At 39.7% G+C, this 27,844-nt stretch overlaps 4 protein-coding genes across 6 annotated transcripts; all 4 read right to left on the bottom strand.

Annotated features, from left to right (window-relative positions):
• Positions 1-234: 234 nt before the first annotated feature.
• On the bottom strand, positions 235-5,742 carry LOC309706034 (MAP kinase-activated protein kinase 2-like). Of its 3 annotated transcripts, none has more exons than XM_082532230.1 (11): positions 5,336-5,742; positions 4,966-5,221; positions 3,848-3,987; positions 2,909-2,973; positions 2,742-2,821; positions 2,269-2,395; positions 2,013-2,088; positions 1,772-1,896; positions 1,179-1,264; positions 1,020-1,100; positions 235-930 (listed from the first exon to the last, which is right to left on the bottom strand). In XM_082532230.1, exons 1-11 carry the CDS (start codon positions 5,350-5,352, stop codon positions 694-696), a joined length of 1,290 nt encoding a protein of 429 aa, XP_082388356.1. In that variant the 5' UTR covers positions 5,353-5,742; the 3' UTR covers positions 235-693. The 3 variants fall into 3 exon arrangements, with proteins under 3 accessions (XP_082388356.1, XP_082388357.1, XP_082388358.1); XM_082532231.1 differs by having other exon boundaries at positions 5,332-5,741; XM_082532232.1 differs by having other exon boundaries at positions 4,966-5,264; positions 5,336-5,741.
• A 292-nt stretch (positions 5,743-6,034) lies between these two features.
• On the bottom strand, positions 6,035-12,348 carry uroc1 (urocanate hydratase 1). The gene is made up of 19 exons (XM_082532229.1): positions 12,074-12,348; positions 11,433-11,563; positions 10,883-10,976; positions 10,717-10,776; positions 10,506-10,634; positions 10,358-10,419; positions 10,202-10,268; positions 9,940-10,083; positions 9,746-9,834; positions 9,255-9,317; positions 8,949-9,128; positions 8,751-8,848; positions 8,591-8,663; positions 8,264-8,453; positions 8,040-8,138; positions 7,845-7,944; positions 6,806-6,887; positions 6,616-6,715; positions 6,035-6,519 (listed from the first exon to the last, which is right to left on the bottom strand). Exons 1-19 carry the CDS (start codon positions 12,197-12,199, stop codon positions 6,379-6,381), a joined length of 2,028 nt encoding a protein of 675 aa, XP_082388355.1. The 5' UTR covers positions 12,200-12,348; the 3' UTR covers positions 6,035-6,378.
• A 564-nt stretch (positions 12,349-12,912) lies between these two features.
• On the bottom strand, positions 12,913-16,304 carry LOC309707331 (mitochondrial intermembrane space import and assembly protein 40-B-like). The gene is made up of 3 exons (XM_082534638.1): positions 16,051-16,304; positions 14,325-14,423; positions 12,913-14,245 (listed from the first exon to the last, which is right to left on the bottom strand). Exons 1-3 carry the CDS (start codon positions 16,070-16,072, stop codon positions 13,923-13,925), a joined length of 444 nt encoding a protein of 147 aa, XP_082390764.1. The 5' UTR covers positions 16,073-16,304; the 3' UTR covers positions 12,913-13,922.
• A 2,971-nt stretch (positions 16,305-19,275) lies between these two features.
• LOC309707576 (protein transport protein Sec61 subunit alpha-like 1) lies at positions 19,276-27,444 on the bottom strand. Its single transcript, XM_082534987.1, has 12 exons — positions 27,333-27,444; positions 26,617-26,684; positions 26,407-26,472; positions 26,060-26,138; positions 25,845-25,976; positions 25,626-25,735; positions 22,830-22,983; positions 22,536-22,696; positions 22,222-22,419; positions 21,623-21,814; positions 21,455-21,531; positions 19,276-20,380 (listed from the first exon to the last, which is right to left on the bottom strand). Exons 1-12 carry the CDS (start codon positions 27,337-27,339, stop codon positions 20,194-20,196), a joined length of 1,431 nt encoding a protein of 476 aa, XP_082391113.1. The 5' UTR covers positions 27,340-27,444; the 3' UTR covers positions 19,276-20,193.
• Between the last annotated feature and the right edge of the window lie 400 nt (positions 27,445-27,844).

Genomic DNA, 27,844 nt, shown 5'->3' with positions numbered 1-27,844 from the left:
TGTTTAAGATTCAGTAGTTAGTATAATTATGTTCTCTAATGGTTTTTTGTGTACATGAAACATCCAAGTCCAAATTAGAGAGCTTGTGTTTTGGTTTTGCACACTTTAGAGTGAAAAAGTGAACAACGTTTATCTTGAAGTCAAGTACAACGGGAAACACTAACGGCTTGTTAAAGAAAGACATTTCAAGCAAGCGGAAATGTTTGGCAAGATTAATAACGAGCATGAACCATGTTAACACCTTCACTTCTCAAGGTTTATTTGTCCCTTGACAGCGCAGTGACATAACCACGTAAACAGTTGTGACTTGTAAAGAGGAATTAGTTGTATGTTATCTTGCCTAAGTGACTATCTTTTATGGCTTCCATATATCGTCTTTCATTGGTTACAGAGAGGAAAATCAGTTCCTAATGCTTATACAAAGTCTCTAAGGTTAAAGCTTTTTCTTGTTTTACTCACAATCAGAATAAATGTAAAGTTTCCAAGTCTCTTAGTGTTCTGTATAAAATGAGCTGCCATGTAAAATGTGACAGGACACCAATGTAAAAGATAAAAAACAACATTTTATTTCACTTTAAGTAGTGAGAGTTAAAAATAAATGGCATTCTTTAAAGTGAGTGCAGGAACACAAAGAACGAGTAAAGTACAACAATTGATATGTGGATGGAAAATGTTGCTACTCTGGTTTTAATGCTACTTTTCTTCCGTGATCATGTCACCATGTTCTTCAGAAAACAATACTTCTCTCTGACTGTTACACACTCCTGATCCATCTCCATCCCTTCTGTCAGCTTCCTCCACGCCGTCAGCTCCCGGAGGAACGGGCCTCTTGCGTCTCTTCAGCAGAGGGTTGTTGGATGTATCCAAGTCTTTGATCTTCACCTGGTCGTAGTCTACGCGCATCGTGGCCAGGGCACTGGTCATTTCCTCCTGTTGGAAGACACAGTTTGTGCTTTAAATCTGAGATAATGCTCTACTGCCATCTTGTGGCCAGATTCTGAAGTAAATACAATTCTCACCTTTACATCTTCCCATAGTTCCTTGTCCTCTGTCAAAACCTGAGAGGTGTACAAAGGTGTTTGAGGGACCACCATGGATTGCTGTTAAATAAAAACATTCACATCAGCGTGTGCACTGGGAGAAAACACAGAGGTGAACGGGCACACGTGTTAACTCACACTAATCCAAGGATGGTTCATGAATTGTCCAATGGTCATCCTCTCGCTGGGGTCTGTCTTCAGTAACTGAATGATGAGCTGTTTGGCTGCAGGTAACAATAAGAAACACAGTCAAGCAATCCAACAGGGCAACGTGCATGTGGAATAAAGATATGTTTATGGGTTTATCTCAGTTGTTATGTTGCAAAAGCTCTAAAGCTCTGAGAAGTGTTATGTTTTCAATTCTTCAGTGATTGGAAACTGGAAACGAGAACTAATGTAAAAGAACAAAAAAAAATCCTCTTCACTCAAGAGAACAAAAAGATACACACAGTCAACACCATGGGAAGTTTAAACATACAGAGATCTAGTGTTGCAAACCATGAGGTTCCTATTACAGCGGAAAGTTTATGCAGGTCATTTCCACTCTCTCTGTTAAGCACATGATTATGTTGTTAGAGCGTGCGAGGATTAAAGTGAGGCTGAACGCTGAAGCGCCGTGGCACAGTAATTTACACTTTGTGGACCAATAGCATATTCATTTAGAGCCTCTCTTTACTTGCATTTTATTTCACAGCAGTGCGAGTATTGTTTAGTTATTCTGTTAGTCTGACCTTCCTCAGAAACGTCTGCCCACTCTGGGTTCGGAAACTCATATTGGCCCAACCTGATCCTCTGTTTCATGCCTGGAGAGATGGCCTGGCTTGTGTTTGAGTAGAATGGAGGAAACCCACAGAGTCTAAAGAAGAGAAGGGAAGGGAAGATAAGAGAACTTCACACTTTCTTAATTTTGCACTATGCAGAATTGATTTTTAGTCATTAGTATTGCTAATTAGAGAGGCACAAGATACTCACAGGATGTACATGATTACACCCAAAGACCACATGTCACATGATTTGTCGTATTTCTCTGGCCCAAGCACTTCTGGCGCTGAATGGGCAAACAGATACAACACGATAATGTGGGCAGAGTCACACAAAAATGTCAATCATATGCAGACACACATGGAGACAGTAATAAATAAATAAAATAAAACAAATTTTGACTCTAATACTGACAAATACGCAGTGCACCTGAAACTCCTGCAATCACATTTCTCTGGACACTCACCAACATAATACGGAGTGTAACATGGAGTTTGCAGGGAGTTGTGTAGCGTCATCTCCTTAGCAAAGCCAAAGTCAGTCAGCTTTAGAGTAGCGTTGCTCTCTTTAGTTGTGTAGAGCAAGTTTTCAGGCTGTGGTGAGAATAACAAACAAGAAAAAACTCTTTAATCTGACTGTGTTTTATAAAATCTTTTCTTTTATTTCTTTTATTAACTGTGTAAATGATTTCCAGGGCACAGCGTACTGCTGCATCTCACTAATACGCACGCAGTGGCCTTTTTCAGTGCATCAACTTTACACTAAAGTTAGATTGGTCTGTCACCCTCATCTTATTACATATGTACACTTGACATTGTATTTAAAACTCTGGGTATGCATCATTTTGCTGTGTGGAGGGTTAACTTTTTAATGCAATGTGGCATATTTTAACCAGACTTGCGGTCTTCAGCAGCTTCTGAAAGAACAGCGTTACAGTACCTTTACATCTCTGTGAGCAATGTCCATGTGGTGGAGGTATTCTATGGCCATGCCAATGTCATGCATGATCTCCGACACCTCTGATTGGAGGATATGAGAGACATGGTAGCACAGATTGCAATGCAGAAACCATTAAATGAAACTGTTAAATGTGAACTCGAACCCACCTCTCTCTGTGAAAGCCTGGTCCCCTCTGGCCTGAATGCGACTGAACAGTTCCCCTCCCTCCATGCTGAGACAAGATTAACAAAGAGATCAGAACTGGGGCAGTGAGGGTACTCTTGGCAATCACGGTTTTATAACAAAGCAAGTCATTGTGCTGACTATTAACTGCTCAGGCGGGTTCAGTCTTGAGGGTTTTTGTTTGACCACCATTTCTTAGACTTGTATGGATTCAATTATTATTATTATTAGCTATTTATATTCATTTTATTTTATTACTTCTTTTGTTGCGTCCACTTTGAGTTTTAGTTGAACTGTTTTAACAAGTTAAAATTTAACAGGAAGCAAAATAACAACACAAAGGAATAATACACATGCTCACATAAACTCACATTTTTTAATTTTGGCTGTTTGTACGAATAATCACACTCAAACCACTCTTCAGTGAACTTATAATGAGTTGTCAAAATTGTGGAGTGTTTAAAACACCATTGATTAATCAGTGAAATGAGAAAATGATTAGGGGAGATTGTGGCTCAAGAGTTGGGAGTTCGCCTTGTAATTGGAAGGTTGCCGGTTCGAGCCAGGGTTGGCTCGGTCGTTGTGTCCTTGGGCAAGACACTTCACCCGTTGCCTACTGGTGGTGGTCAGAGGGCCCGGTGGCGCCAGTGTCCGGCAGCCTCGCCTCTGTCAGTGCGCCCCAAGGTGGCTGTGGCTACAATGTAGCTTGCCATCACCAGTGTGTGAATCACATGTGTGAAGTGCTTTGGGGTCCTTAGGGACTAGTAAAGCGCTATACAAATACAGGCCATTTACCATTTATTTACTTTGAAAAGTCTGTTGATTAAATCAGATTCACAAACTGTTCTCCAATATCTGTAAAAGCCATTTTTAAGCAACTGCTTTTACTTTAAGGTGCCAAAAAACAGTGTGTTCATTCTCACCATTCCATAACAATGAGGAGACATTTCTTCCCATGGTGAATGTTCTCATAGAGGCTGAGTATCCGTACAATGTGGGGACCTCCGGAAGCTCGCCAGTGCAGCTCAACCTCCCGTCGAGCTTTGGGAGTGTCGTAGAGAATCTGTTGAACGTGACAAAATGTTCTAAACGTTATAATGAAATGCTTTAAAATGCAAATCAGTGTTCAAGGCAGGCAAAATTAAAGGCATTAAATTACCGCTGTTTGCTGAGCAGTTATTCCAGACGGAGCAATAAAAGTCAGGATTTTAAAGCTGCACTCAGCACACATATCCCAACAGCTGTGACAATGCAAGCTGAGTGCCGAAGGAGGAAGGTAACACATCAACATACATTGCCACTCACACAATACCACTTATTTCATCACCTCCAAAGAAAAGACGTGGAGGAGCTGGAGTGATTGCCCTTCCTGCCTAATTCTATAAGGATTTCCTGCAATCCCATAGCCAGCTGTTTATTTAATTAACACCAGTTCCTTGGGAGTTGCATTAGGAATTACATCCTGCGTGAAAATCTGCCAAATCAAACATGAGGAGCAACCCAATCTGGCGACAGCCTTGTGAATAAGAGAGCAGCTAAAAGTAGTTTTAGAGCTGCATTTCTCCAAACACATAAGCTTTTGTGGGCTCAACATTGCTGCATGGATGAGTGAAAAATGCGGGATTTTTTTTTTCCTTTTTATATGTCAGAGACACTGGTATAAAGTTTTAACAGAGAAGCTCATTGTCCACATAACAACATCACAACAGTAAAAGCTGTGCAGCAGCATCACAGACAGCATACAACAGCGTGTGAGACACAACTACTGTCTGGGTAGTTCAAAAGGCAAATCTGCTTCAGGTTACTCCTCCATCCATCCCTGGTTCATGTGTATCATATCATTCTAAGAAATTTGAAGCTGCCGCACATTAAAGTTTACATCAAATCCTGAAGATAAAACGACATTAGGATATTTGCACAGATTTCCAGTCACCATTACACGGTGCAGACCACAGCAACTGTGGGGAAATGAATAATTGATGGCTGTTCTCTTTCTTTCCAGCGACAACAACAAAATAAAGCAGCAGGCACAGTCACAAACCTTGAGCGCACATTTCTCTCCTGTTTTCTTGCAGTAACACTCCAGTACTTTGCCATTGATTCCCAGGCCAAGGACCTGAGATGTTATTTTGTAGTCATCGGTCACCGCGTTTCTCCTGAACTCCAGTTTGAAGTAAGCAGGTGGCTGGAGGTCAGTCAGGCCGCTGCCCAAGTTGGAGTCGCTGTTGGTCGCTGTCCCGTGCTGCGCGGTAATAGGATTTACCGACTGCTCCTCCTGGTAATGATCCATTTTTTCTCTAAAAGCCGACGGTGGCGCAGAAAAGAAAATGTCACCAGGCTCTGCCGCATAAAATACCCAGTGTCATCTTAGCTCATCCACATATATCCAGACGACTTTCGTACTTACTTACAACACGTCACGATCCATTCTTTTTATGGCTGAAGAAAAAAATGAGGCAATCTAAAATTTAAAAAAAGAATCCTCGATGTGCAGAAAAGGGAGGGGAATAAGCACCGTTATACTGTCACGGACTTCAAACGACTTCAGCAATTGGCTGGGTAAATGTAGAGGTTATAAAAACACAACAAGTGGGGGGAAAAATCTCGGCAAAAAATCTGGTACCTTTGCCTGGTCCTCATCACTGTTATCTGTCTCTTCCTGCAAGGCACACCAACCTCTCCAATTCCCTTACGTCAGCGCGACGAGGCTCAAATTCATGGACCATTCACAGTTTTCTTAAAGGAACAATCCCGCGTTAAGACGCACGGCAGGATCTCAGCAGACAGAGCAAAGACCTGTAGTAAGTACGCGACCATTCGCCTTCGAGAGTGCAACAAAACGGAACTCGGATCCTCAAGATCCGAGTTCCGTGTATATATATATATATATATATATATATATATATATATATATATATATATATATATATATATATATAAACACACAAAGCTATGAGCAGTGCAAAGTGAAGAAATGTTCAGGGCAGAATCCATATTGTCTTTTTTTATGTGCTATCAACTGTGACCAACTTGGCCTTGGCTCGAACATCAGTCGTTTAACTCTTACTGCAGAGAACTGCAGCTCTTCTTACTTTACATCCTGTATGGCACATGAAATATAGGACTTGGCATTTTAATTACTTGATAGTAATAGCAGGTTCAGTACACACAAATAACACAGGTTTTATAATGTATACAAGTTCGAAAATAAAGAATACATGCATTTAAAATATATGAAACACCGTAGCAACCTGATAGAGTTTTGTTTTAGAAATTGCCACTGTATATAGATTTATTACCTAGTGCAGTACTGACAAATATTTGCAGGCTTTCTGCGTATTCAGATGTCTTTGTGGTATGAATGTGGTATGATAAGTCTGTTATGTAAAATTTGAACCGATGGATAAGTTTTGTGGCTGGTTTTTTACACAGCTTGCTGGTTTTGCCTTGCTGCTTAGCCCTGCAGGGCACGATCCAGCACATGCTCGTCCTGCACAGGAAAGGGCATGGTGACATGCAACTGCCTGTTCTCCTCCATGGTGCGCTGGATGGTCTCGTAAGCGTTTGAATTTCCAGACCAACAGCGACGAGCCACCTGCAACACACAGAAACACACAGATAGCAGCAGGACAATTATCATCTGCAGACTGTGAAGTGAGGCTGTAAGCTGCTTCGCATTCAGCTATCTCACCCCATTGGAGACATCCCAGTTGAGCATCAGACGGGCACGCTTTGCTGCCTCGTCTGAGCCGTCCAGCACCAAACCAAATCCTCCATTAATGACTTCACCCCTGTAAATGGGAGGCAGTTATAATCACCCTGATTTAAATTTGTATTAATACATAAATATGGCTTTGGCAAACTGTTGTAGTCAGACTTACCAGCCAACACCACCTCCATTGTGCAGGGCTACCCATGTGGCACCTCTGAATGCATCACCAACAAAGTTCTGAACTGCCATGTCTGCAACAGGTACACGCTGTGAGCTGTGAGCGGACTTTTTTATTACTGCTCAAGTATTTATGGATTATATGAATGTGGAAATACAAGAATGATGAGAATATGAAAAAAGGCTTTATGTCACCAAAGTTATACGTTTGTGGGCCAAGCCACAACTTTCAGCCACAACAGTTTTCATATCAGCAGTAGTCAAGGAGATTTAGTTTTGTTTTTTTTAAAGACACAATTCGGTTTCAGTACCGCCCATGAAGCAAAGCACAGAGCATTTTTCTTTGATACTGGTTTCCTGCAGAGGCACTGAAACTCTCTAAACCAGTAATGGGTCATACGCTCTGTTATAAAGCTGCATCTGTTACCACAATGTGCTGCCTGGAAGTGAGCTTTAAAATATTTTAAGTCTCCCATTCTTGCATTCAGAATGCCTTTAAGGAACTGACTTGTGTCATGGGACACTTGTGTGTGGCAGGTTGAGTGCGGACTCAAATGCAGGACTCGGCAGACAGACTTGAACTAAAAAACTCAGCTTTATCAGCCGGCAAGTGGCAGGCCAATAAAACAGGCAGGGCAGAGCTGGAACAAACTACCTAAAATAACTAACACTGCTGGACTGATAGGAGAATACACAACACGAGGGGAGATCACAACAACAAACTAAAGAAAAAGAGGGGCTTAAATACACACATGAGGTAATCAGGAGGATGGAACACACCAGGGAACACAGGTGAACTAAATCTGACTAACGAGACAGGAGAAGCAAAACTGAACATGCACACAGGAGACAGGGGACTCCAACAAAATAAAGAAGGAAGTAACACACACTGAGACTTAATTATTTGATCTGGCCCACTTAAGATGACTTAAGCTCAAAGTGGGCTGTATGTGGCCTGTGATGTAAAATGAGTTCAATGTATTAAGCTTCAAATTTCAGTTGTATTCAGCTGTAGTGAGTGTACCACGTACCTGCGCAGAAGACAGAACCATCATACACATTAGAAGTCTCTCTGAAGGGGCTGTCTGTGCCACTAACGTCATGATGGTCTCTGCTAATAACCACTGGCGCCTGAACAAGAGTAACAACAAAGACACTACTGAGACTACACTCAAAACTGAACATCAAGCCTCATGATCACCTCAGCAGACAGTTTATCCTCTTACTGAAACGTTTCCATCAGCAACAGCCTGGTTGATCGCCAAAGCAATGGAGACTCTTCCTTTCTGGTCAGAGTACAGGATTCTGGCTTGTGATCCTACAACCTAAACAACAAAAAAAAACAATACATGAAGCATATGGGCATTCTTGTTGTATTATTATTTATTTATTACCTGTGTAATTTACATTGAAATATCCAGTGGGTGGATTGTTTTAGTAGGGAGCTTACCATTTTATGTTTTCCAGCCTCTCTAATCCAGTGAATGTTGTCATTGTACTGTTGTTTCACACGATCAGGTACATTGGCGCTCATTTCCTCCAGGACAGTAGCGGCAATGTTGTCAGTTACAGCGAGATCTCTGGGGTCGCCAGATGTGCACACCCAGCGAAATGGCCCAAAGCCCAATGAGAAAATATCCCTGGGTAAAGGCATATGAAATGAGATCAAAAATATTGCACACAAGCTTATTCACACATCTCATTAAAGGGTTTAGTCACAGTATGGCAGGCTTTACAACATGTTTAAACTTAGTGAAGTTTAGTTCATGATGCTCACCCCATGATGTGCTGCACATAAGAAGGGTAACGGAACTCTGTTGCTCCTCCACCAACTTTTTGAACCTCTGCACCTGTAAATCAAAAGACAGTATTCCTCGTTATTAGTCTATAATTAACTGCATGATAATGGAGTTCTCTGTGTTTGTTAAATTACCTACCAGCTCTTTGAGCCTCCAGGAGGAAAGCATTACCGTAGTCCCAGAAGTGCATGCCTGCATCAGCTAGCTTGTTGATAGCCTTTATTTGTCTTCGGAGGCTGTGATAGCATTTAAAACACATTTCTTCAGCTTAATAGAGAGACATATAAAAACAACAGCACAACAATAAGCTTTGTTAAGCTCTGTGATTAATTTAACCTTTCTTGGACCACGTTGCGGAAACGGTCAGGATCAGTAGACATGAACTGGTTGGCCTGATGGAAACTGAGCTGGACTGGATAGTAACCACCATTATATGGGTTGTGAAGCGAGGTCTGGTCTGAACCCAGATCTACCAGGAGCTCGCCTGTCCTCTCAAACTCCAGCAGGATTCTCTCCCTGTTTAGAAAGAGCAGACTATGACTAAGACCTCAAGGGAACAACAACAACAAAAACTGTCTCCTTCACTGCAGCTGCAGCTGTAGACCTGAGTTTTATAGTGTAAACGTATCCTGTCTGACTCACCACAAGTCTACAACATTGCCATGGTATCCCAGACTGAGGGGAGTCTTGGCGCTCTTAGCCTCTCTGTAAGAAACAAAGTAGTAATTAGTGACTTTCACAGCTGAGAGATTTACCTGTGGAATCCTTCTAACATTGGATCACCATGCTACTTGTATGTTTATGGGGTTTGTTGTAATGTATGAAACATTTTACCACCTCTAATCCACACAAGGTTAAAAGTATACATACAGGCGCAAACACCCGCACTGATATTTGGTTAAATGTCCCTTCGTTGAACAAAGTCTCAACAAAGAGAACATGCTCGAGTGAATCCTGCAAGCTAGTACAGGCAGTCAGCTGGATATGCACTGCTTCATCCACAACCAGTCTCCTTACATCGAAAACCACCTTTAAGGGCCACCTTTTCAATCTCTGATGTAGTAAATCATTTCAAACGAGAGCAGTCTGACTGAACCTTTGATAAAGACTTTTAATCCAATGTTCTCAGTTACCTTATGCGTTTAATGCACTGATCCAAGCTGCTAGTGACCTCCATTAGCCAACCCTGCTCATGTCTCTTTCTCAGAGGAGCCTCATCCACCTAAACGCAAATCAAATATACACAGTCACATTGACTTTACACAGTACTTCCTCTGTTATTGCTTAGTCATCAGAGTTCATGGGAAATGACTTGAAACCAGCTGACCTCTGCAATCACACTGACGCAGCCGGCAATGACGGCAGCTTTAGCCTGAGCGCCACTCATTCCCCCCAAGCCAGAGGTCACAAACACACGCCCCCTCAGATCATCAGAGCCCAGGTACCTCCGGCCGGCATTCAGTACCGTCAGCTGCAAAAAAGGACCACTAATACAAATCTAAAACAGGCACTACAGCGTGCATTAATACATTTTTGTGTGAGGGACTTTCAGACTGTGTTGTGTGCATCTGTTTGTAATTATTACAAACCATAGTTCCATGAACAATCCCTTGAGGCCCAATGTAACAGTAGCTGCCTGCCGTCATTTGACCGTACCTGAAAATGCACAGCAAAGACCAAAGAGACCACACTTGGCATCTCCAGACAAAAAAAGCAAGTAGCTATAATGGACCTTGAGGACTTACATTGATACACCCAGCGCAAACATCTTCTCATACTGATCTCTGGAGGAGTAATTTGGAATAACCTGATGCAAGCAAAAGAAAAACATGTGAATGCGTCACTTATCTCTTCATATGACATTACTGAGCTAAATGCCTGATTCGCCGTTACCATGCCGTTGGTGATGATGGCGCGAGGTGAGGAAGGCAGACTGGGGAAAAGGCCCATGGGGTGACCGCTGTACATAACCAGAGTTTGTTCCTCTGTCATCTCGCTCAGGTAATGCATCACGAGGCGGAACTGCACCCACACAAATGCAAAACTTAAAAGGGATACACTGTGATCAGAGACGTGCAAATGATCATGTTAACTCAGGCCATACCTGGGCCCAGTTACTGAACACCTGTCCGTTCCCTCCATAGGTGACAAGCTCTTGAGGAAACTGAAGGATGAAGAACGAATTCTTTGTTATTCACATCAAACACATAAATTATACAGAAAACCTGACATTTTATTCAGTAGGCTTAGCCTTGTTAACCTGTGCTTACCTGAGCAACTGCTGGATCCAGGTTGTTCATAATCATTAGCATCATAGCGGCTGCTTGACGTGTGTGACATGGGTACTGATCTATGGGGTAAGCTCTTAGGAAGCAGAAGGAAATTCATGTTACTTGTAAAATGGGGGGAAAAAATCAACAAAATCCCACTTTGAAGTTGAAATGCAGTTTAAATATAAGATATATTTATATTATAGTGGTCTCTCAGTTTCATACTGTTATAGTCTTTTTTAGATTTTTTAAATCTTTTCTTCTTCTTTGTTTTCTCTGTTCTACCTGTTCTGCCTAAAGATTCCAATGACCGTAATTCTGAGCACCTGTTTTAAATCTTTATATAAAAATTATGTAAAAAATGTGAATGCACGCCCACACTGGTAAGTGCCTGTATAGCTCAGCCCATATATTAGTAGATTAATACATTTTAAAAGTATTACAAAGTGCAACTGTTTGCCTTCTATTAGTTGTAACACTCACAGAAAGATTCTTCAGTGTTAAATATCTAAATAGAATAGGAATATTGGCTGTCCTTGGTGAGCCTTACCTCATCCGTAATGTGGGACAGAAGCGGTACATGTATATGTGCCCATACTGCCGCAGCTCTTGAGCAAATTCAGGTGCGAGCGTTGCATGGTGGGAGGGGGGGAAATAACGCAGTGCATTTCTCAGCGCCAGCTAGAGGAAAGATGCATTTAGAGGACGTTAGTCAAGAAACGTAAATGTTCAGAAGACATGATTAGATCTCTTTCTGCTCCCCGGTCTTCTCGTGTAACTTATTAAGCATCTCTGTGTTTTTCTTTAAATTATTCACTCACTTAGTGGAGGACTTTTGAGAATAATCAATTTTTAGGAAAGGGCATGATCCAGGAGAGGTGACGCAATAGGACAGAGGACACAAATGCACTTTCCCATCAGACATATTTAGAGAAGCCCAATTATGTGACGTGATAGTGCAGCTCTGTTTGGATAATATCCAAAAGTTTCCTGTGCACAAATTGTAGTGTCACCGCTTTTAATGTTGGTCACGTCTTTTAAATCTGAATTATCATCATTAGTGCTTAACATTAACTAAAACTATGACAAAAACTATGGCAGGATATACCTGTGCTACTCACGGACTTATTTCTTGGTGGTAAAACTCCTACAAACTGTGCGAGAATATAGTTTTGCAATCCATTTACTCACCCGCTCCTCTTCTGCGGTGAGGTTGGGAGTCCGAATAGGTGCATGTGGCACATCTGGATATCTTCCCCGGTTAGGGGGCAGCGGGTTGAGGGGCAAACCGCTGCATATCTCCTTCAAAGTAGACATGCTGTATTAGATATTTGCTATGACACACCTGATCAGAAACCTATAGACAAAGGTAAGACTGGAACCTGACAGTAGCTCTAACGATCCCCTGTGGAGAGAAAGAATTCAAGGGAGGGAGAAACATTTGAGGGCAATCGCTCTTTGGCTGACTGTCCCATTGGCTCTTTGGTCGACTTTGCCCTTCACAATGCACCAATGGTACACCACGACTAGAAGAGGTTGTTTGGCAATTATTGATCCCTCGCGGAGTTTGAAGCAGCACATGCTTGAGTAGACAAACACTTACTGAGACCTCTGGCCCCTGACGCTTGCACATGTAACTGAGTTACACAAAAGTGTGCGTCACAACTTACCGAAACCTTTTAGACAGCACAGTGACTGTGCAGAATCATCATATAAATGTTGCTCCCCATTAACAAAACCACGAGTGCAACTAAATACCGCAGTTTCACTGAGAACAGGAAACTACAGGCACGATGTCAGTTTTCAAAGATGGTGGGTACACTGACTTACTGTTTATGGTTCTTTAACCTGATGTACTGATATATTATCAATACACAATATAATATCTTATGTTGTACACCAGTATGTTTTTTGAGTGAAAATTCAATGTCGGTAAGCAAACACGTGATGAGTAACATTGTTCATTTTCCCATCGTTAATGATGTAAACCTGCAATACGATGTGTACAGTCAACAATATCTCACAAACCAGAGATTTGTAATTGATTTTATTATAAAACTTTTAACAATATTGTCATATCCACTTCAAGTCAAGTCAGTCACTCCTGTGCGGCACACACACGGTTCATTTCAGCTTAGATGAGGTAAATTTTTCAGGTCTGGTTATAAAAAAAAATGCAGTCTTACTGGACAGAGAGTGCAAAGACACAAATAAACAGCTCATAAACAAAAACAAGTTGTAGTCATTTCCTCAGTTTGTGCTTCATACCTTGTAAAGCTGGCAACTTTTCAATAATGTTACTAACATAAACTTTTGAGACAAATTTGATATAAGTAACATTTGTGTAACAATGTAAAAGACAGAAAATTAAGACAATATACTGTTTACACTCTCTGATGGTTAATCACACAGCAGACAAATGTTCATCCTGAGACACGAAGAAAAAGAGCCAAACGTATACACACAGTGCACTGTGTGGGTGTAGGAAGCTTGGTCCTTAATTAGCACTCAGCTGAAGATTATTTACAACCATTATGGATGAGCACAGTGGCAGGATTAAACAACTTCACAAACCTTTTTTTCTTTTGTGCATTAAATCGCTTTGCTGGCAAAGTTTGTAAATGAAACTGAAATAAAAGTTTTATCTGCTACAGCATGCAAACAGTATCTGCTCTGTAGCCATTTTCCTTTAAGAACAAATCAGAAACCAGTGGAGGGAAAATCTTAAATACTTTTTGATATTAAGGTGGCAGCGTTTGCTTCCATCCAGCCAATCAAATTACTTTAAATTAACTCATAATAATCTGTAATCTCTGCTGCGTGTTTCCTCACTTTGTCTATCCAGCTTCCACACAGCCCAAAGCATAACAGCCATTTCTGATCATTTACAAATGAGCTATGAAAAAAAACTGTCGATAGTAAAAATAAACTAATGACAAATAATGAAAAAATATCTCTGCATTATTTTTGCTCAATAAAGGGATGATTAATTATGTCATGTATGGATACTGAGCGTCACTGTTGCTGCGGAGACTCATTATTAGCTCTCTGTGTTGGCCTGTTTGGTATCAGAGTCCTGATCTGAGGCAGATGTTGAGCTTTCATCCAGCGCATCTGTGGATTCAGAGTCTTTTGGGGTGTCGCTGGGTGATTTGTCATCTTCTTGTGGATAGAGCTCTGGGTAACGCTGCATGCACTCCTGCATAGACCTGAACTGCTCCAGGCAGTCAGAGCCCTTCACCTCCTCCTTACTATAGTGGAAACAAGAGAAGGCGTCCTTAAATTCAGTCCCACAGGGACCACTGGCCATCCCACCCAGGCAGGGGCAGTTCCAATTAATCTCCCCATTGGGAAGAATTAAGCCTGGGACGAGAGAGGAGAATACAGAATAAATAACTTGTAATTGTGCAACTTCACCAAAGCTTTCTTTACCGTTTCTCACCTCTCTCCTCAAATGGGTCATTGGGGTCTTCCTCCACGAGCTCCGCAGTGCTGGGTGCTGCATGATCCTCTTTGGTGGCAAAGATGATCGTGTCTTTACCTGTTGTGTGAAATAGAGCATTTTAAATAAATCATCAGGAAGGTATCAAAACTTTTTCCTGTCGTTGGGGGGTTTTTTTTGGCCATATATAAGTCAAAATTTTGAATTGAACATCTCAAAATTTCCACTTATTAAATGGAATTTTTACGAGATAACATGAAATGCCGGCTTACTTATGAAACGAGCTTCCACAGGAGATGATTGGTGGAGTTATTATTTTGTTAACACACTTAAAACAATGCTCAGCAATTCTTAACAGACTCTCTGAAGTGAAGATTTGCTGCTTTCTTTCTTTTTTGTGTTTTGTTTGTTGGTGTTTTATACAATTTTCTTGGAATCATTTAACAGCCAATAAAAGATTATTTGAAGTTATCACTCAAAGCACTTCAAACTAAATCCCAGGATTTTTTTCCAAGGACTTAAGAGCTTTATCTGGCATTGAGTCTTCCGAAGTATACAGAGAAAACCCCATAGACACAGCAAAAACATGAAGACGAAGATAAACACTCTTCCGGGGTAAGCTGAGAAAATCTCTGTCTGTCTGTCCTTCTCCCAATCTGTGATGTGTCTTCTCTGCTATCTGTTATTCAAGTTCCATCAGCATTGTGTTCTAGCACGCTATACAATGAAACTGTGTTCTCTGACACACATCTGTTCCCACAGTACGTGTTTACTGGTTGATATGAATGGGGAAATGTATAAAACAGGCTCAGCGGGACTGCCCTGGCAAGCACTCGCATACACTATTACTCTGTACTGCTTTTCCTCCCTTGTAAGTGAATAAACATAAAAGAGATTAAACTGACTTTGATTAAAACAGAGACATGAAGAGGGGTCATTATATCATAAAGGCACCTGAGCTGCCATTTCAGTGAGTGTGCAAACAAGCTTGCAATAAGCTAGTTTCATTTAGTTAAGTTCACATAAATTTAATACTGATAAATAGAAAAGGTAGTTACGAGCGTTTAACAGTTGTGATTATACACAGTTATATAATAAAGAATGTTCTCTTCCCACCTTTAAATGAAACATATTTGTGTGATGATAATTATTATTATTATGTGTGATTATAAACTCTTATCTCCAAGAACGAGTGTGCACTCTCCCTGTTCTCTGAAACATTAACTAAGGATTAATAAGCCACGTAATCATAGTTTATACATTACGAATTCAGCTGTAGTTCATTATTTATTATAGGCACTTTCCCCCCACTAAATAACTAAACTTAATCTACAGCATAGCCAATAAGGGCTGTGTAGTGTAAAAGCATCTTAAAACCACACTTGGTGTGACGAATTACTTAATCTACTACCATGACAGTCCAAATACTTTCACACACACCTTAAACTATAACTAGACTAGAAGTGACTTTCTAACGTGCTAATATTAGTCACTTTAATAATTACGGTATGTTGCAGGCCTGGTGGACTGTAGCACGTTCTGGTCAAGGTTAAACTCTGACGGCCACAGGTGGCAGGCACTGTTGCCCTCTCAGGATAACTGTCCTAGCTCAGATCCTATGAGGGAGCTTCTTAATCCACCTTATTATTACACCAAGATTCATTTTTCATTCAGACTCAACTAAGCTTTAGAGAGTAGCTTTGCAGAAAAGTTAGCCCATGCTTACCTTCCTGTCTGACCGAACTCATCTCTTCACGCCGAAGCACATTAACTTCCTCCTCTTGACTCCTTGAAACAGATGGCAGTTCACTGATGGTTGCGCCTTTTACTGACACACAATGCAACAAACGCAAATATCACAGCATCGCAAGTTTTAATCCATCCTTCGGAAGCTGTTTCACAACTATCCTTGCCAGAACGTGGTTACTCTTCTTCTCCGAAAGTGTTGCTGGGATCGTTTACGCCACGGTGCGCGTTGCTGCCTCCTGGAGTTCGTAATAGAAATATCCTCTTCATCTTGTGTTTGGACCACACTTTATTTCTGCGAAATTACATAAAATGTTATGCGCTTAATTATTGAATATTATTCAAGTAATTACAGGTAGTTTGGTACACATTAAAGCTTTTGTCCCTAAAGTTCGGTTGTATTACAAATCAATTAACGTCACTGAAAATAAGGGAATGAAGAGACAATATTACATCTTCTACTTTTTTAATGTTAATTACACACTCATATGTTAAACATATGAGTGTGTAATCAATATAAAATGATAAAATAGAGATTACAAAAAGAGCTTTCAAAAAATGTTTATTTTTGGAGTAAATATATTGTGAGTTATAATCACAGGTGTTAATGCACACTGAGGGAAAAATATAATTCAGCAAACTGTTTCACGCATGACATGAACAATACAGGGATGGCCAGTCGTAATACCAGTTATTCTGGTATCTAATTAAAAAAGAAATCCATTTGCTTTGCCCAAACCAAACACCTGCTGTTCCTGAATAATACATTGTACAAAATTAAAAATAATACTACTAATTAAAGATCATTACAAAAAAATTAATGAACAAATTACTGCATTAGCATTCACCATTGCTCAATTCCTCTTTAATGGGGAAAAAGAGGAAATATCTGAAATATCTATTGAATAACTGATGCCCTGTGTCCAACAAATCACTTCCTTTGTCAAAATAACTTTTTCAGATCTTTAATGCTTAGCAAATACGTTATACTTCTCCCACAATCAAAGCTGTGGTATAGACTTTTATTTATTTTATTTTAATTTTTTTTAAGTTAACTAATTTATATTAGATTATATTTCATTTAAATTTATGTGTAATGTTGATGCAAATTGAATAAAAGAAAAAAAAACCCAGACAAATAAAAAATTTTAGTCGCAAATGTCATAAAAATGCTGAATGCACAAATGCTGAAAGAGAAGGAACAACAGGAAGCAATACACCAGGAGATGCAACGTAAGCTCCACGATGTGAAAACAATGCATGTTGAGAAAAAAAATGAAGGGTTGCAAACAAAGTTTGATGAAGCACTCCATCGAAAAATAAAAATGCTGAAAGAAAAGGAACAGCAGGACTCAATACACCAACAAATGACGTCTAAGCTTCAAGATTTGGAAGCAATACACCAGCAGATGCAGTGCAAGCTTCAGGTTACTGAGAAAAATAATGGAAGTTTGTGCGTAATGTTTGGTAAAGTGTTGAAAAGAAATACAGAAGTGGTTAAAAAGAAAGAACAGCAGGAGGTTATCCACCAGCACATGCTGTGCAGGCTCCAAACCATGGAAGCATTACATCATCAGATGCTGTACAAGCTTCACATCACGGAAAAAAATAATGAAGGCTTACACGTAATGTTTAATGAAGCACTGAGACGAAACACAGAAATGTTGAAAGACAAGGAGCAAATGAAGCAATGTGCAAACAAATACAGGGCAAACTTCAAGACATGGAAGCAATTCAGCAAAAGCTCCAGAGCAAGCTTCAAGTCACCGAAGGTTTACACATAATGTTTTACTAAGCAGTGAGAATTAATACTGAATACTGAAATGCTTAAAGAGAAAGGAGAAACAGGAGCTATACACCAAGAGACTATGTGCAAACTTCAAGTATCAGAGAAAAATAATGAAGGTTTGCGTGTTCGATAAAGCACTCCAAAGAAATATGCAAATGCTTTAGAAGAAGGAACAATAGGAAGCAGTTCACCAACAGATGCAGTGCAAACTCAAAGACACAGAAAGAAAATGGAAGCATTACAAGAAATATTCGATAAAGAACTCAAAGAAAACTCAGACCTGCTAAAAGAGAAGGAAAAACTCCAGAAACCCAGAGAGAGATGCAGTATATTCTTTAAGACTTTGAAACATAAAATACAGAGTTGTGAGTATTAATAAAGGACAAAAACACTGAACTCAAGGAAGAGAAAGAGCAGCTTGAGAAGATATGCAGAGAAATAGAGCCAAATCCAAGAAGTGGTGACCAAAAACACCCAATTACAAGCACTCTACAGCAAAGTCCATTACGCAAACACCAAAATGCAAGAGTAAAAGCAACGACAGGAGAAAAATCTCAAAGACATACAGTCTTTATTTCAAGAACTACAGAAGAGACATGAAGAGTTAAAAGCCATCTATCACAAATAACAACAAAGAAACAAGGACATGCATGAGGCAAACGAAGAACTGCAGGAGAAAAACAAAGCCCTGCGAGAAAAGCAAAAGGAAAACCAGGAAACATTAGAAGAACTGGAGAGAAGGTGGAAGGTCAAGATGACATGCAGACGTTCAAACCAAGTATCGAAATGGAGAAGAACTGTGATGAAAATGACTTTGAAAATGGCATGGATGTTGGTGCAACAAGGTTGGTGCGCAGTCATTTGAATATTGCCTTAAGCAGCTTAGCGAACCAAACCCGAGATAACACCATTTTTCTTAAACCGCTGTTATGCTAAAGCAGGATTAGTTCAAGTTTCTTAATTTAATGACAACTATAATCAATTCTTATGGAAGCACACTTTCAAAAAAAAAAACCTTAAAATTTCTTTTTGAACAATTGTTCAAAATCGGACTTATCTACGTCTTACAAATATCAAAGTCCGATGTAAAGCTTTGCAGGCACTTGAATGTCCTACTTAGTATTATTCTCTAACAAAACCACATTATTTCATCATGTTTTTATACTGTCTGTTTTCCTCTTTGTGTAATACTTTGGCGGTTTATGTGCAAAGACCAGAAACTCAAACTGAAACCACAGGTTTAATTCTGACAGGGTCCTGCGGGCTGATCTGTAAACCACCAGACAGTAAAGCCATCATTTGTTAACAAATACACCAAAATATGGGAACTAAATCCACAATATTGTGGTGACATAAACATCACAAAAACCTCCCCAGATTCACCTGTTGTATAAAAAGGACATCCCAAGCAAATAGTTAAAAGTCAGTCTTTTTCCACAAAATGTTTTATTGAGAATGTTTTTTGTACAAGTTTGTTCTGAAATGCAATTATTTTTACATATTCAAAGACTTTATCTTACACTTAAGACAAATCCAAGTTATTTAATATATGGCATATGTACAGTCTGTTTGGAAAAGTTATTATTGAAAGTACACAAAGCAGACAACTAAAAACAAAACAAGACATAAGACTGCATGATGTGGGTAACAAGAGTCAATGAAAGCTGTCATTTAATACTGAAGCTCCCCGGGAATGCCTTAAATTAAAAACGAGTTTTGAATGTTTCCCAGAGGTTGGAACCCAATGTGAGCTCCATCTCTTCTTCTCGGAGGACCCTGACCCAATAAACACTTCAGTGCAGTGTCCCGATCAGAAACATACACACTCCTCGACTCTGACAGTTCACCTCCTGGTTTACACCATTAACTGACTGGCAGGTTAACTAAAAAAAAAAAATTAAATAAAGCTGAAAGTAAAAGTAGGAGATAACACTAAGCACACTGAAGACAGATGACCGTCACCATCCAAATCAAGTATGCCTGCATACCAAAGCATTTGTCAGTCCAGAAGGGGGGAGGGACTCCTGCAGGAAGCCTATAGATGAATATAGGAAGCTTTAATCACGTTTAATCAGGTAGAAACATGGATAAAGCACAGCCAAATGTCTTTCTTTGCACCATTTTGGAAGGTCTGTGGGGAAAACAAATGGAGTGAAGAGTCAGCATATTGTCCCAGCACCTCACAGTACCCGATTTCAGCGGAGACTCCTGAAGGTTCCTCAAACGTCCTAAAAAAATTGCAGTGCCGATGATGCAGGGGCTTCTCATGGCTGTAAAATAAACGTGGGTTTTGTGGTGCTAAAAAAAGTTGGGTCAAAAGCAAGAGCACGATGGCTAGAAGAATAGGCCTTCAAAGCTCCCTACTTCACTCTGTTCTTTCACAAATATTTCAAAGTACTGGTAGATAATGGTGACGGCCAGCAGGATACCAGTGCCAGAGCCAATGGCTCCAAGGAAGTCTGCCATCACTGACAAACCACCGATACACAGTCCACCAAAGGCAGCAGCAGTGGGAATGTATCTAAAATGAAAACAGAGAAATTAAGGAAATTACACACCCTGTGTTTTTTTGTTGAAAATGCAATCTGTAGTAAGGATGATAGCATTCACATATACGGCTTAAGAAAAAAGAAGAAGAAAGAAAGGGAATACGCAATCAGTTTAACATAAAGACACAAAGTCAGTTAAAATTAATAAATATCACCCTGTCAATTTAGAAAGCACAAGCCATTGTGAACTCATTTCATCTACTGTGGTGTAAATGAAAGTGACAACAAATGCACTGGAGACAACAATAATAATTCCTCCAAAAGGGAATGATTGTAGTCACCAAAACCTTTCACAGAGTTTTTACTAGTGTCTTTTTTGTTCACTGCTGGCAACATGAGACAATTCAAGTTCCAGCTCTTCCTGGATGGCACATTGAAAAGTGCCGCTGCACCTACCACAGTCTCAAGAGTGTGGAGGAAATAGTAGGAGAAGATCATCAATTCAGCAATAGGAGCTGTATCTGCTCCAGCACTGCCAGAGCCCTACAAAACGACCTATCCTCCAACCCTCCATGTGCATTATTCCAACTAAAGTGTCAGATACAGACTCGACAAGTGTTACACAAAGGCCGCAATCCTTTAGTGGAACCTGTGCCAACAGACTGGCACCATGCAGTTTGACTGGCATTCCCCCAGAGAAAACCAGAGCTGGCAGGTTCGCCACTGGCGCCCTATTTTCTTCAGTGATGAAAGGAAGGAAGTTCACCTCATGTGAGCATGTGAAAGACAGACGTTCATGCTTCCTATCCCTGACTTTGTGTTATACACTGATGATCATGTTCCCTTACATTTTTGAGAAGTGTACACTCACTTAACTAAGTAGTGCTTAAAAGAGCAGTTTAGCAAAAAGTGTGGGTTGGCATTATTTATATGTAGGAAATGTGAAAAGCAGTTATATGGAGGCTGTGTCTGGATGAACTCATGACATAACCTCCTGAACCAGAGCATTGCATAACAAACACTTGAAACACAAAATTGTTCTGTATATTTTGGGAAGCTGGCGAAAATCTAGAAGGTCAACAGGTGTAACAGATCTTGTATTTTACCTGTTAAGCTCATGGACCATTGAGGTCTCTCTGTGTCCCCTCATCACCATCTGCTGCTCCTTCAGCTGTTTTGCAACCTGCATGACAGGAAATGGAATAGAGCTCTAAGAACGAGTTTTCTTGAAACAATGTCATAACACAACCTACTAGAAAGCAGTAATAACTTACATCTTTTGCAGAGGAGCCTGATACTTCAATCCAGGTTTTGGAGAAAAAGGCACATGAACCAAGCATGAAGATGATGTAGATTACTGCGTGGACTGGGTCCTCCAGAACAGAGCCAAATGATTCAGGTGGAGAGAAGTAGTAACAGAGTCCCCCGACTGGGTAAGCACGGGCCGGGCCACCAGAGGATGTGTCCTGGGAAAACGGGAACAAAACGTACTCCATCAGTCACTAATGTTAACATGATAATGAGTTGTCAGACTCCGGTACAATCTTTCCACAATTTTATTTTGTTTCCTTTTATCAATAACCAAAAATATCCAAGAATAGGCTTGTCCTGGCACACAGGTGTGAATGTCATGGTAAGCTTACATAAATGCAGCTTGTGTAGTTAGAAAAATATGGTTAAAAAACAAAACAAAACTGACTGTTTGAGAGGAGGTAGTTTTTATAAAGAAGATGGATCGCCAAACCATTAGCAGAGGCATTTATTTTTGGGTTGTTAGGTGTTGGGTCTTTTTGCACTTTAAATAAGGCATTTTGCAGGTCAACACACTAACAAACTGAACTGAAGAATCTATAAAACACAAACATGTACTCACAGACCACGTTCCGAGCAGATTAACCAGGAAATTGCCACTGAAGCGTGTGGAGAGCATCTGGGAGATCACATACAAGTTGGAGACCAATGCAGACTGCAGGATGATGGGAATGTTGGAAGTATAAAAGAGCTTGATGGGGTAGGTGTTGTACTGTCCACGGTAACGAGCTGACTTGATTGGCAGATCCACCCTGAATCCCTGTGAGAGAAGAGATTAATTCATCACACTGATTTATTTTTATTTTTTTAAATACACGTTTTAAATCTCAAGTGGGTTAGTGTGAAGTCAGACAAAAGAAAAGAAAAGCAACCGACCTGAAAGTATATCACTACAGCAAAAACAAAGACTGTAGCAATCAGGTTCATGAGGTTGGGCAGGTTCTGTCTGTAGAAGGCCTCTCTCAGAGCACGCACTTTGTCAGTCCTTGTGGCAAGCAAATGGAAAAGAGCAATGATCGCACCCTCAAACTCCGTGCCTGGAAACACAGAAAAAAACCCTCTCAAATTAGAAACCTCGTTTTGGATTGCAAAGATGCAACATGGTTTTTTTAAATTATTATTTAATTTAAAAAAAAATCACTTTGTAAAAACCAATTATTGGTTCCTTACCTCTTCCAGTGTTCACAGTAGTGGGACTGAAGGCCTTCCACACAATCGTTTCACAGATGTTGGTAGCAATGAACAAGGAAATGCCTGAACCAAGACCATAGCCCTTTTGGAGCAACTCATCCAGCAGCAGCACAATCAGCCCAGCCACAAACAGCTAGAGAGAAACGTAACAGTTCGAGTCATATGAGATTGCTATGGAGATTTGCCATGTTTGGAAAGTTTTGAGTATCGACTCCAACAAACACATTACGTCTTCTGTTTTTACATTTAAAATTAATAAAAAATTATGTAGGCTTGTGGAATGAAAGATTAATAAAAAAAATAATACTGACAGCAGATGGGATACATTCAAAAATTTTACTCCACTTCGTTCTCACATTCACAAGATTATAAGAAGCTGTGGTGACAGCAAAACCCCCTCAGCTCACAACCCCAGCAGGTTGTGAGCTGAGCAGAATAAATGAAAAAGAAATGATTTCAATTGATTCATTTTTTTTGAAAATTACTGCATCTATACCTGTTGTTACGTCATCAATGAGTATAACAGTTACCCTAAATGATAAATAAAGCTGAAAATAACTGAAATTTAATTATGTTTCCTAGCCCAAAGAGTTCTTTAAAGTACCAGTAGCGTCATCTCAGTAACAGAAAGTACAGCGTATGTGTGCTTTAGGTTGAGAGCGTGAAAGTAACATCTCCTTGGGAGTATATTTATACTCACAGGTTTAAAACTATTACCAACTAATAACAATTTAAAAAAGGCTGATTTTAATCAAAGGGTTTTCACTGGTATTCTTTGAGTGTTTATGAAAAGGTAGCAGACAAGGCTTTGGGAAAAGACAAGCTGGAAAAAAAAATCTCCATTGCCTCAGCCTTTTGTAAAGAGATTAGAATTTTGTATTGCTGTATAATCAACTACTAATCACACAACTCTAATATGAATGCTGAACCAGACCTTGTACTTAGTTACCCTGTATTTGACAGAGTAACTAATGAAACCTCTCTCTGAAATGCGCCTCGTGCACTTCTTTAATTGTGATGTCAACATTAAGTTTAATAAGAATGACATTGAATAAACAGTAATGCCAGTGTAAGGGACATGTCTGTAATAATAACGTTCATAAAAACAAAAACAACATTGTTGGAAACTCTGAGGAACCAAACAATTAATAATTAATTAATAAAACAATTTATTTAATTTATATTTATATACATGTCCTTAGGGCTGCTCAATTAATCGAATTTTAATCACGATTACGATCTGGGCTTTCAACGATCATTAAAAATGACTGAGCCGATTATTAGACCCTCCCTCATGCTTTACTCTCGCGCTGCTCCGTGTGGTAAGTCAAGCGCACCGCTCTCCATTTCGAACACGCGTCACAACAATTAAGAGGACCCGAGGGAAGCTCGGAAAGCTAAGCAGAAGTTATTTGGAGAGGAGAGTGACTGCCGTTGGTTGAAAAGAGGTTAAAAAAAAACAACTTCAGTGGTGTGGAAACATTATGGGTTGGCGGAGTTAGACGTGGATCAAGTAGACAGTGTGTAAACTTTGCTACGATGTAGTAGCTGCACCACAGAGCAACACTGCAAAGTTGACTAAACATAGATGTTTACATTTTTCATTTATTTCTTATATTGCAAACATTTGCACTGTTATCAGTATTTGCACACTATTTTATATTATTTTTTAAAGTCATTATTCAATACATTGTTATTGTTAACCCTTTAAAGCCGGTCAGAGCAGCACACTCCGTTTTGCGTAACTATTTTTAAATCCCTGTAGAACCTGAACCGCTAAGCTAGCGCAATAATTTGTTTTGCATATGAAACCGGAGGAGTTGTACTTACATCTTATGCCATCAGCTTGTCCTCAGTCACGGTTTCCTTCCACATAAAGCTTTGCAAAAATTGCATAAAAAGCGCTTGCAGGAACAAAAACATAATATTCCAGAAACACGCTTTGCCGATCCATCAGCTGTTCCTAACACTTCCCACTTTGAAAAAGACGTCAACTCGAACTATCGCATTTCCTGCCCGAAACCGGAAGTGATGTCATTTTTGCGGAAAATGTAGTTTTTTACTTGTAGGCCTTAAGTAAAAAACTATACTATACTATACTTATACTAGTGTTTTTATAAGTCATGTTTGACTCTATACTTTTCTGAATAGTTGCTGGGATGCTTAGAACTCGAATTGCACAGCTGGAAATAGTTTATTTTGATGCACGTGCTGTTTTCTTTGCAAATTTGCATCATAGGATTTTTTTTTTGTTTTTCCTGCAGTATATAAAAATTGCTGTATCTCCAAAATAAAACTATGAAGACACTCAAAATAAATTTCCTGTTGTTGTAAACTATTTTTTGCAACTTTTTTGTATTTAAAGTTTTGAGGGATAAACCTCTTACATTTCTCCAAGTAGAAATATATGTAAACAAAACAAAAACGATTTTCAATTTTTTTGTAGTTTATTGCACTTGTTTGCAATTAATGTAGTTACTATGGACTTAATGCATACATATTATTAAAATATGGGCTATAACAGTTGTATTGATGTATAGCAACTTGAAATGCTCCCACAAATGGCACTACAGCATGTACAAAAAAAAAATATAAGCTCTGGCGGACTTGGTTCTATGGTAGGTCTTAAAGGGTTAAATAAATATCGTCAAATAATCGTGATCTCAATTTCAGTGAAAATAATCGTGATTATCATTTTTGCCATAATCGAGCAGCCCTACATGTCCTGACATTACACAGTTCAGGTATGTTTGCAGATATTCATCCTGTTCTCACCTGAATGATGATCAGCAGACAGATCCCTGCACCCATCTCTGACGGATCTCCGTACATGCCAGTCATCACATACACAATAGCCTGTCCAATGGTGATGATCATGCCAAACACTGAAGAAAATAAATAAATAAATAAAAAAAATCAGAGGTCAGAGACCCTAAAGTCTTGATAGGCAATTTCAAACTACTTCAAACCAGCACCTGAGCAGAGATTACATACATTTTTGTGCTCCATTAAAAAGCGCTCTGTCCTTTGGAGTGTCTCCAACTTCGATGATCTTAGCTCCAGCAAGCAGCTGCATGATCAGGCCTGAGGTGACAATTGGCGAGATACCCAGCTCCATCAAAGTACCTAGAAGAAAATGTTCAAGTTAGACCCCAGAAAACAGCAGACATATATCTAACTTATACACAAATATATTAAAAAGTATATACCTCTGTTTGAGGCCAGAATGACTCTCATCCAGTAGAAAGGATCTGCAGAGTCTGAGGACATTATGCCAAACAGGGGAATCTGAAAAGCAACATATTGCATTTACAGTCGAGTCTTAATTGGCTGCATGAAGTGTTATAATTGTGTGTCCCCTGAATTCACTGACTTCAGCTTGATACTTTGACTATTATGTAAGAAACATTCCTGTAACAGACAACTTAATGTAATAATAACATTGTAATAATTTATGCTAAGTTTTTTTTTACTTATTTAAGCTGTTGAGGTTTTTTCCCCTATTAAAAACAGAATAAAAATGTAAATACACAAACTAAACAACAGTGAGACTCACCTGGCAGCACACCAGAAAGATGAAAAGAGTGATAGCAGTCCATAACACCTTCTCTCTGAACTGGATCTAATGGTTGAGCAAATGTAATAAGTTTAAAACGAGGGGAGGGGGGTAAAAAAATTAAAGCAAACACAATATAAAGCTTACTGATTGCTAATTGTTTATTTAGAACTATGAAAACAAAGGGGAGGTATTTAAAAACACACATACCTTTCTTTCGGGTTTTTGGATCTCTGGCAGCACAGCACAGAAAGGCTTTATCACCTCCAAGAATTTGACTGAAAACAAACAAACAAAGAAACAAACATGAGTAAAAAGGTGATCATATCTGGTTATCATCAGCGGGACGTGGTAATGAATGGGGGGCGGACTTTACAGACAAATGTGAATGTACCAACAATGTACCTGGAGTAAAGCAAAGCTTTGAAAAAAAAAAATCAGTTTCCTGTTGTTATGTCAGATCTTTACAGTACCTCTACAACCTACATGTTTCTAGTAATGCAAGGCAGGAAACAGGAACAGCGGACTCACAAAAAACAGAGCGTCTTATGCGTCGTCATCACTAGACTGTCAATGTCTTTGAATGAGTGGCTAACAAGTTAGCGTAAAGGTCTCGAAATTAAGCCACTCACCGTATCGCTTTTAAAGGATATCTACAGACTAGAAAACTAGTTTGCCAAAATATCACCTAGTTATTAAGCTAAACCCTACAACTACTTCTCATTAGAAATATTTTCATAACAGGGAAAAAACCATTTATCAACCAGGAAGCTAGCGACTAAATGCTAGCTGCATGCGATCAACGCCAGTTGCTAGTTACCGTTAGCTAACTAAGTTGTCAAAAACACATAAAACACTGTTTCAGTTTTGCTCCTCGTTTTTTGCAGATCACAGTCTTAAAAATCATGTGCCAAAGTGAAACTTACTGCCCATGATGTCCCAACTGGTCTCTTTGTACGGTTCTTCACAGTGGAAATGAGACCAGCTTGAGCCTGAGTAACTGAGCCACCGGGAGGAAAAGGAGGCGACACGTCATCACTACAGACACGAAGACCAGCGATTTAAAGAGACAGCGACCTTTTAACTGAACATCACATATCACAGTTGCAATACAAAGAAACGAAGAACAAATATGAAAAGCTACATTTTAATAGACCTACTTTAATTTTTGACATACTTGTGTAAAGCAAACAACCCCGGAGCCTGACAGTCCCAGAGAAACAGAGGGACAATATTTTTCAGCTGCTACTACTGCAGTTAAAGTTACAAATCGTAAAATATCGCCACTTGATGTCAATAGATTGCAGAGTGCAGTCAAATGAATTTGTTGCCTGTGTCATGCGCGCTGATTCTGATGTCACGTCTTGTGTCCTGTCCACTGGGCAGTCCAGCACCTCTCGATTTTTGTAACCTGGCGCACTGTGCCGCAGCTTGGTTG

Source organism: Aulonocara stuartgranti (assembly GCF_965226115.1).
Source record: "Aulonocara stuartgranti genome assembly, chromosome: 5".
NCBI lineage: Eukaryota > Metazoa > Chordata > Actinopteri > Cichliformes > Cichlidae > Aulonocara > Aulonocara stuartgranti.
Note: the sequence above shows the minus strand (reverse complement) of the source record. Positions and strands in the feature narration are given on the sequence as shown.

Bases quoted from the DNA above. Each gene is read 5' to 3' on its own strand.
- uroc1 (XM_082532229.1), bottom strand. From the start codon at position 12,199: ATGTCTACTTTGAAGGAGATATGCAGCGGTTTGCCCCTCAACCCGCTG. The intron at 11,564-12,073 runs GTGAGTAAATGG...TCTTTCCTCTAG, and splicing joins TCACCGCAGAAGAGGAGCGG to CTGGCGCTGAGAAATGCACT. The intron at 10,977-11,432 runs GTAAGGCTCACC...CTGCTTCCTAAG, and splicing joins TGTCCCACATTACGGATGAG to AGCTTACCCCATAGATCAGT.
- LOC309707576 (XM_082534987.1), bottom strand. The intron at 22,697-22,829 runs GTAAGGAACCAA...CTGTGTTTCCAG, and splicing joins TACTGTGAACACTGGAAGAG to GCACGGAGTTTGAGGGTGCG. The intron at 21,532-21,622 runs GTAAGTTATTAC...CCTGTCATGCAG, and splicing joins CAGGCTCCTCTGCAAAAGAT to GTTGCAAAACAGCTGAAGGA.
- LOC309706034 (XM_082532230.1), bottom strand. The intron at 2,974-3,847 runs GTGAGAATGAAC...ATCTTGTCTCAG, and splicing joins CTCCTCATTGTTATGGAATG to CATGGAGGGAGGGGAACTGT. The intron at 1,101-1,178 runs GTGAGTTAACAC...TTTATTTAACAG, and splicing joins TGAACCATCCTTGGATTAGT to CAATCCATGGTGGTCCCTCA.
- LOC309707331 (XM_082534638.1), bottom strand. From the start codon at position 16,072: ATGAGTTCGGTCAGACAGGAAG. The intron at 14,424-16,050 runs GTAAGCATGGGC...TTCACACAACAG, and splicing joins GAGTTCGGTCAGACAGGAAG to GTAAAGACACGATCATCTTT. The intron at 14,246-14,324 runs GTGAGAAACGGT...CTCTCGTCCCAG, and splicing joins TGACCCATTTGAGGAGAGAG to GCTTAATTCTTCCCAATGGG.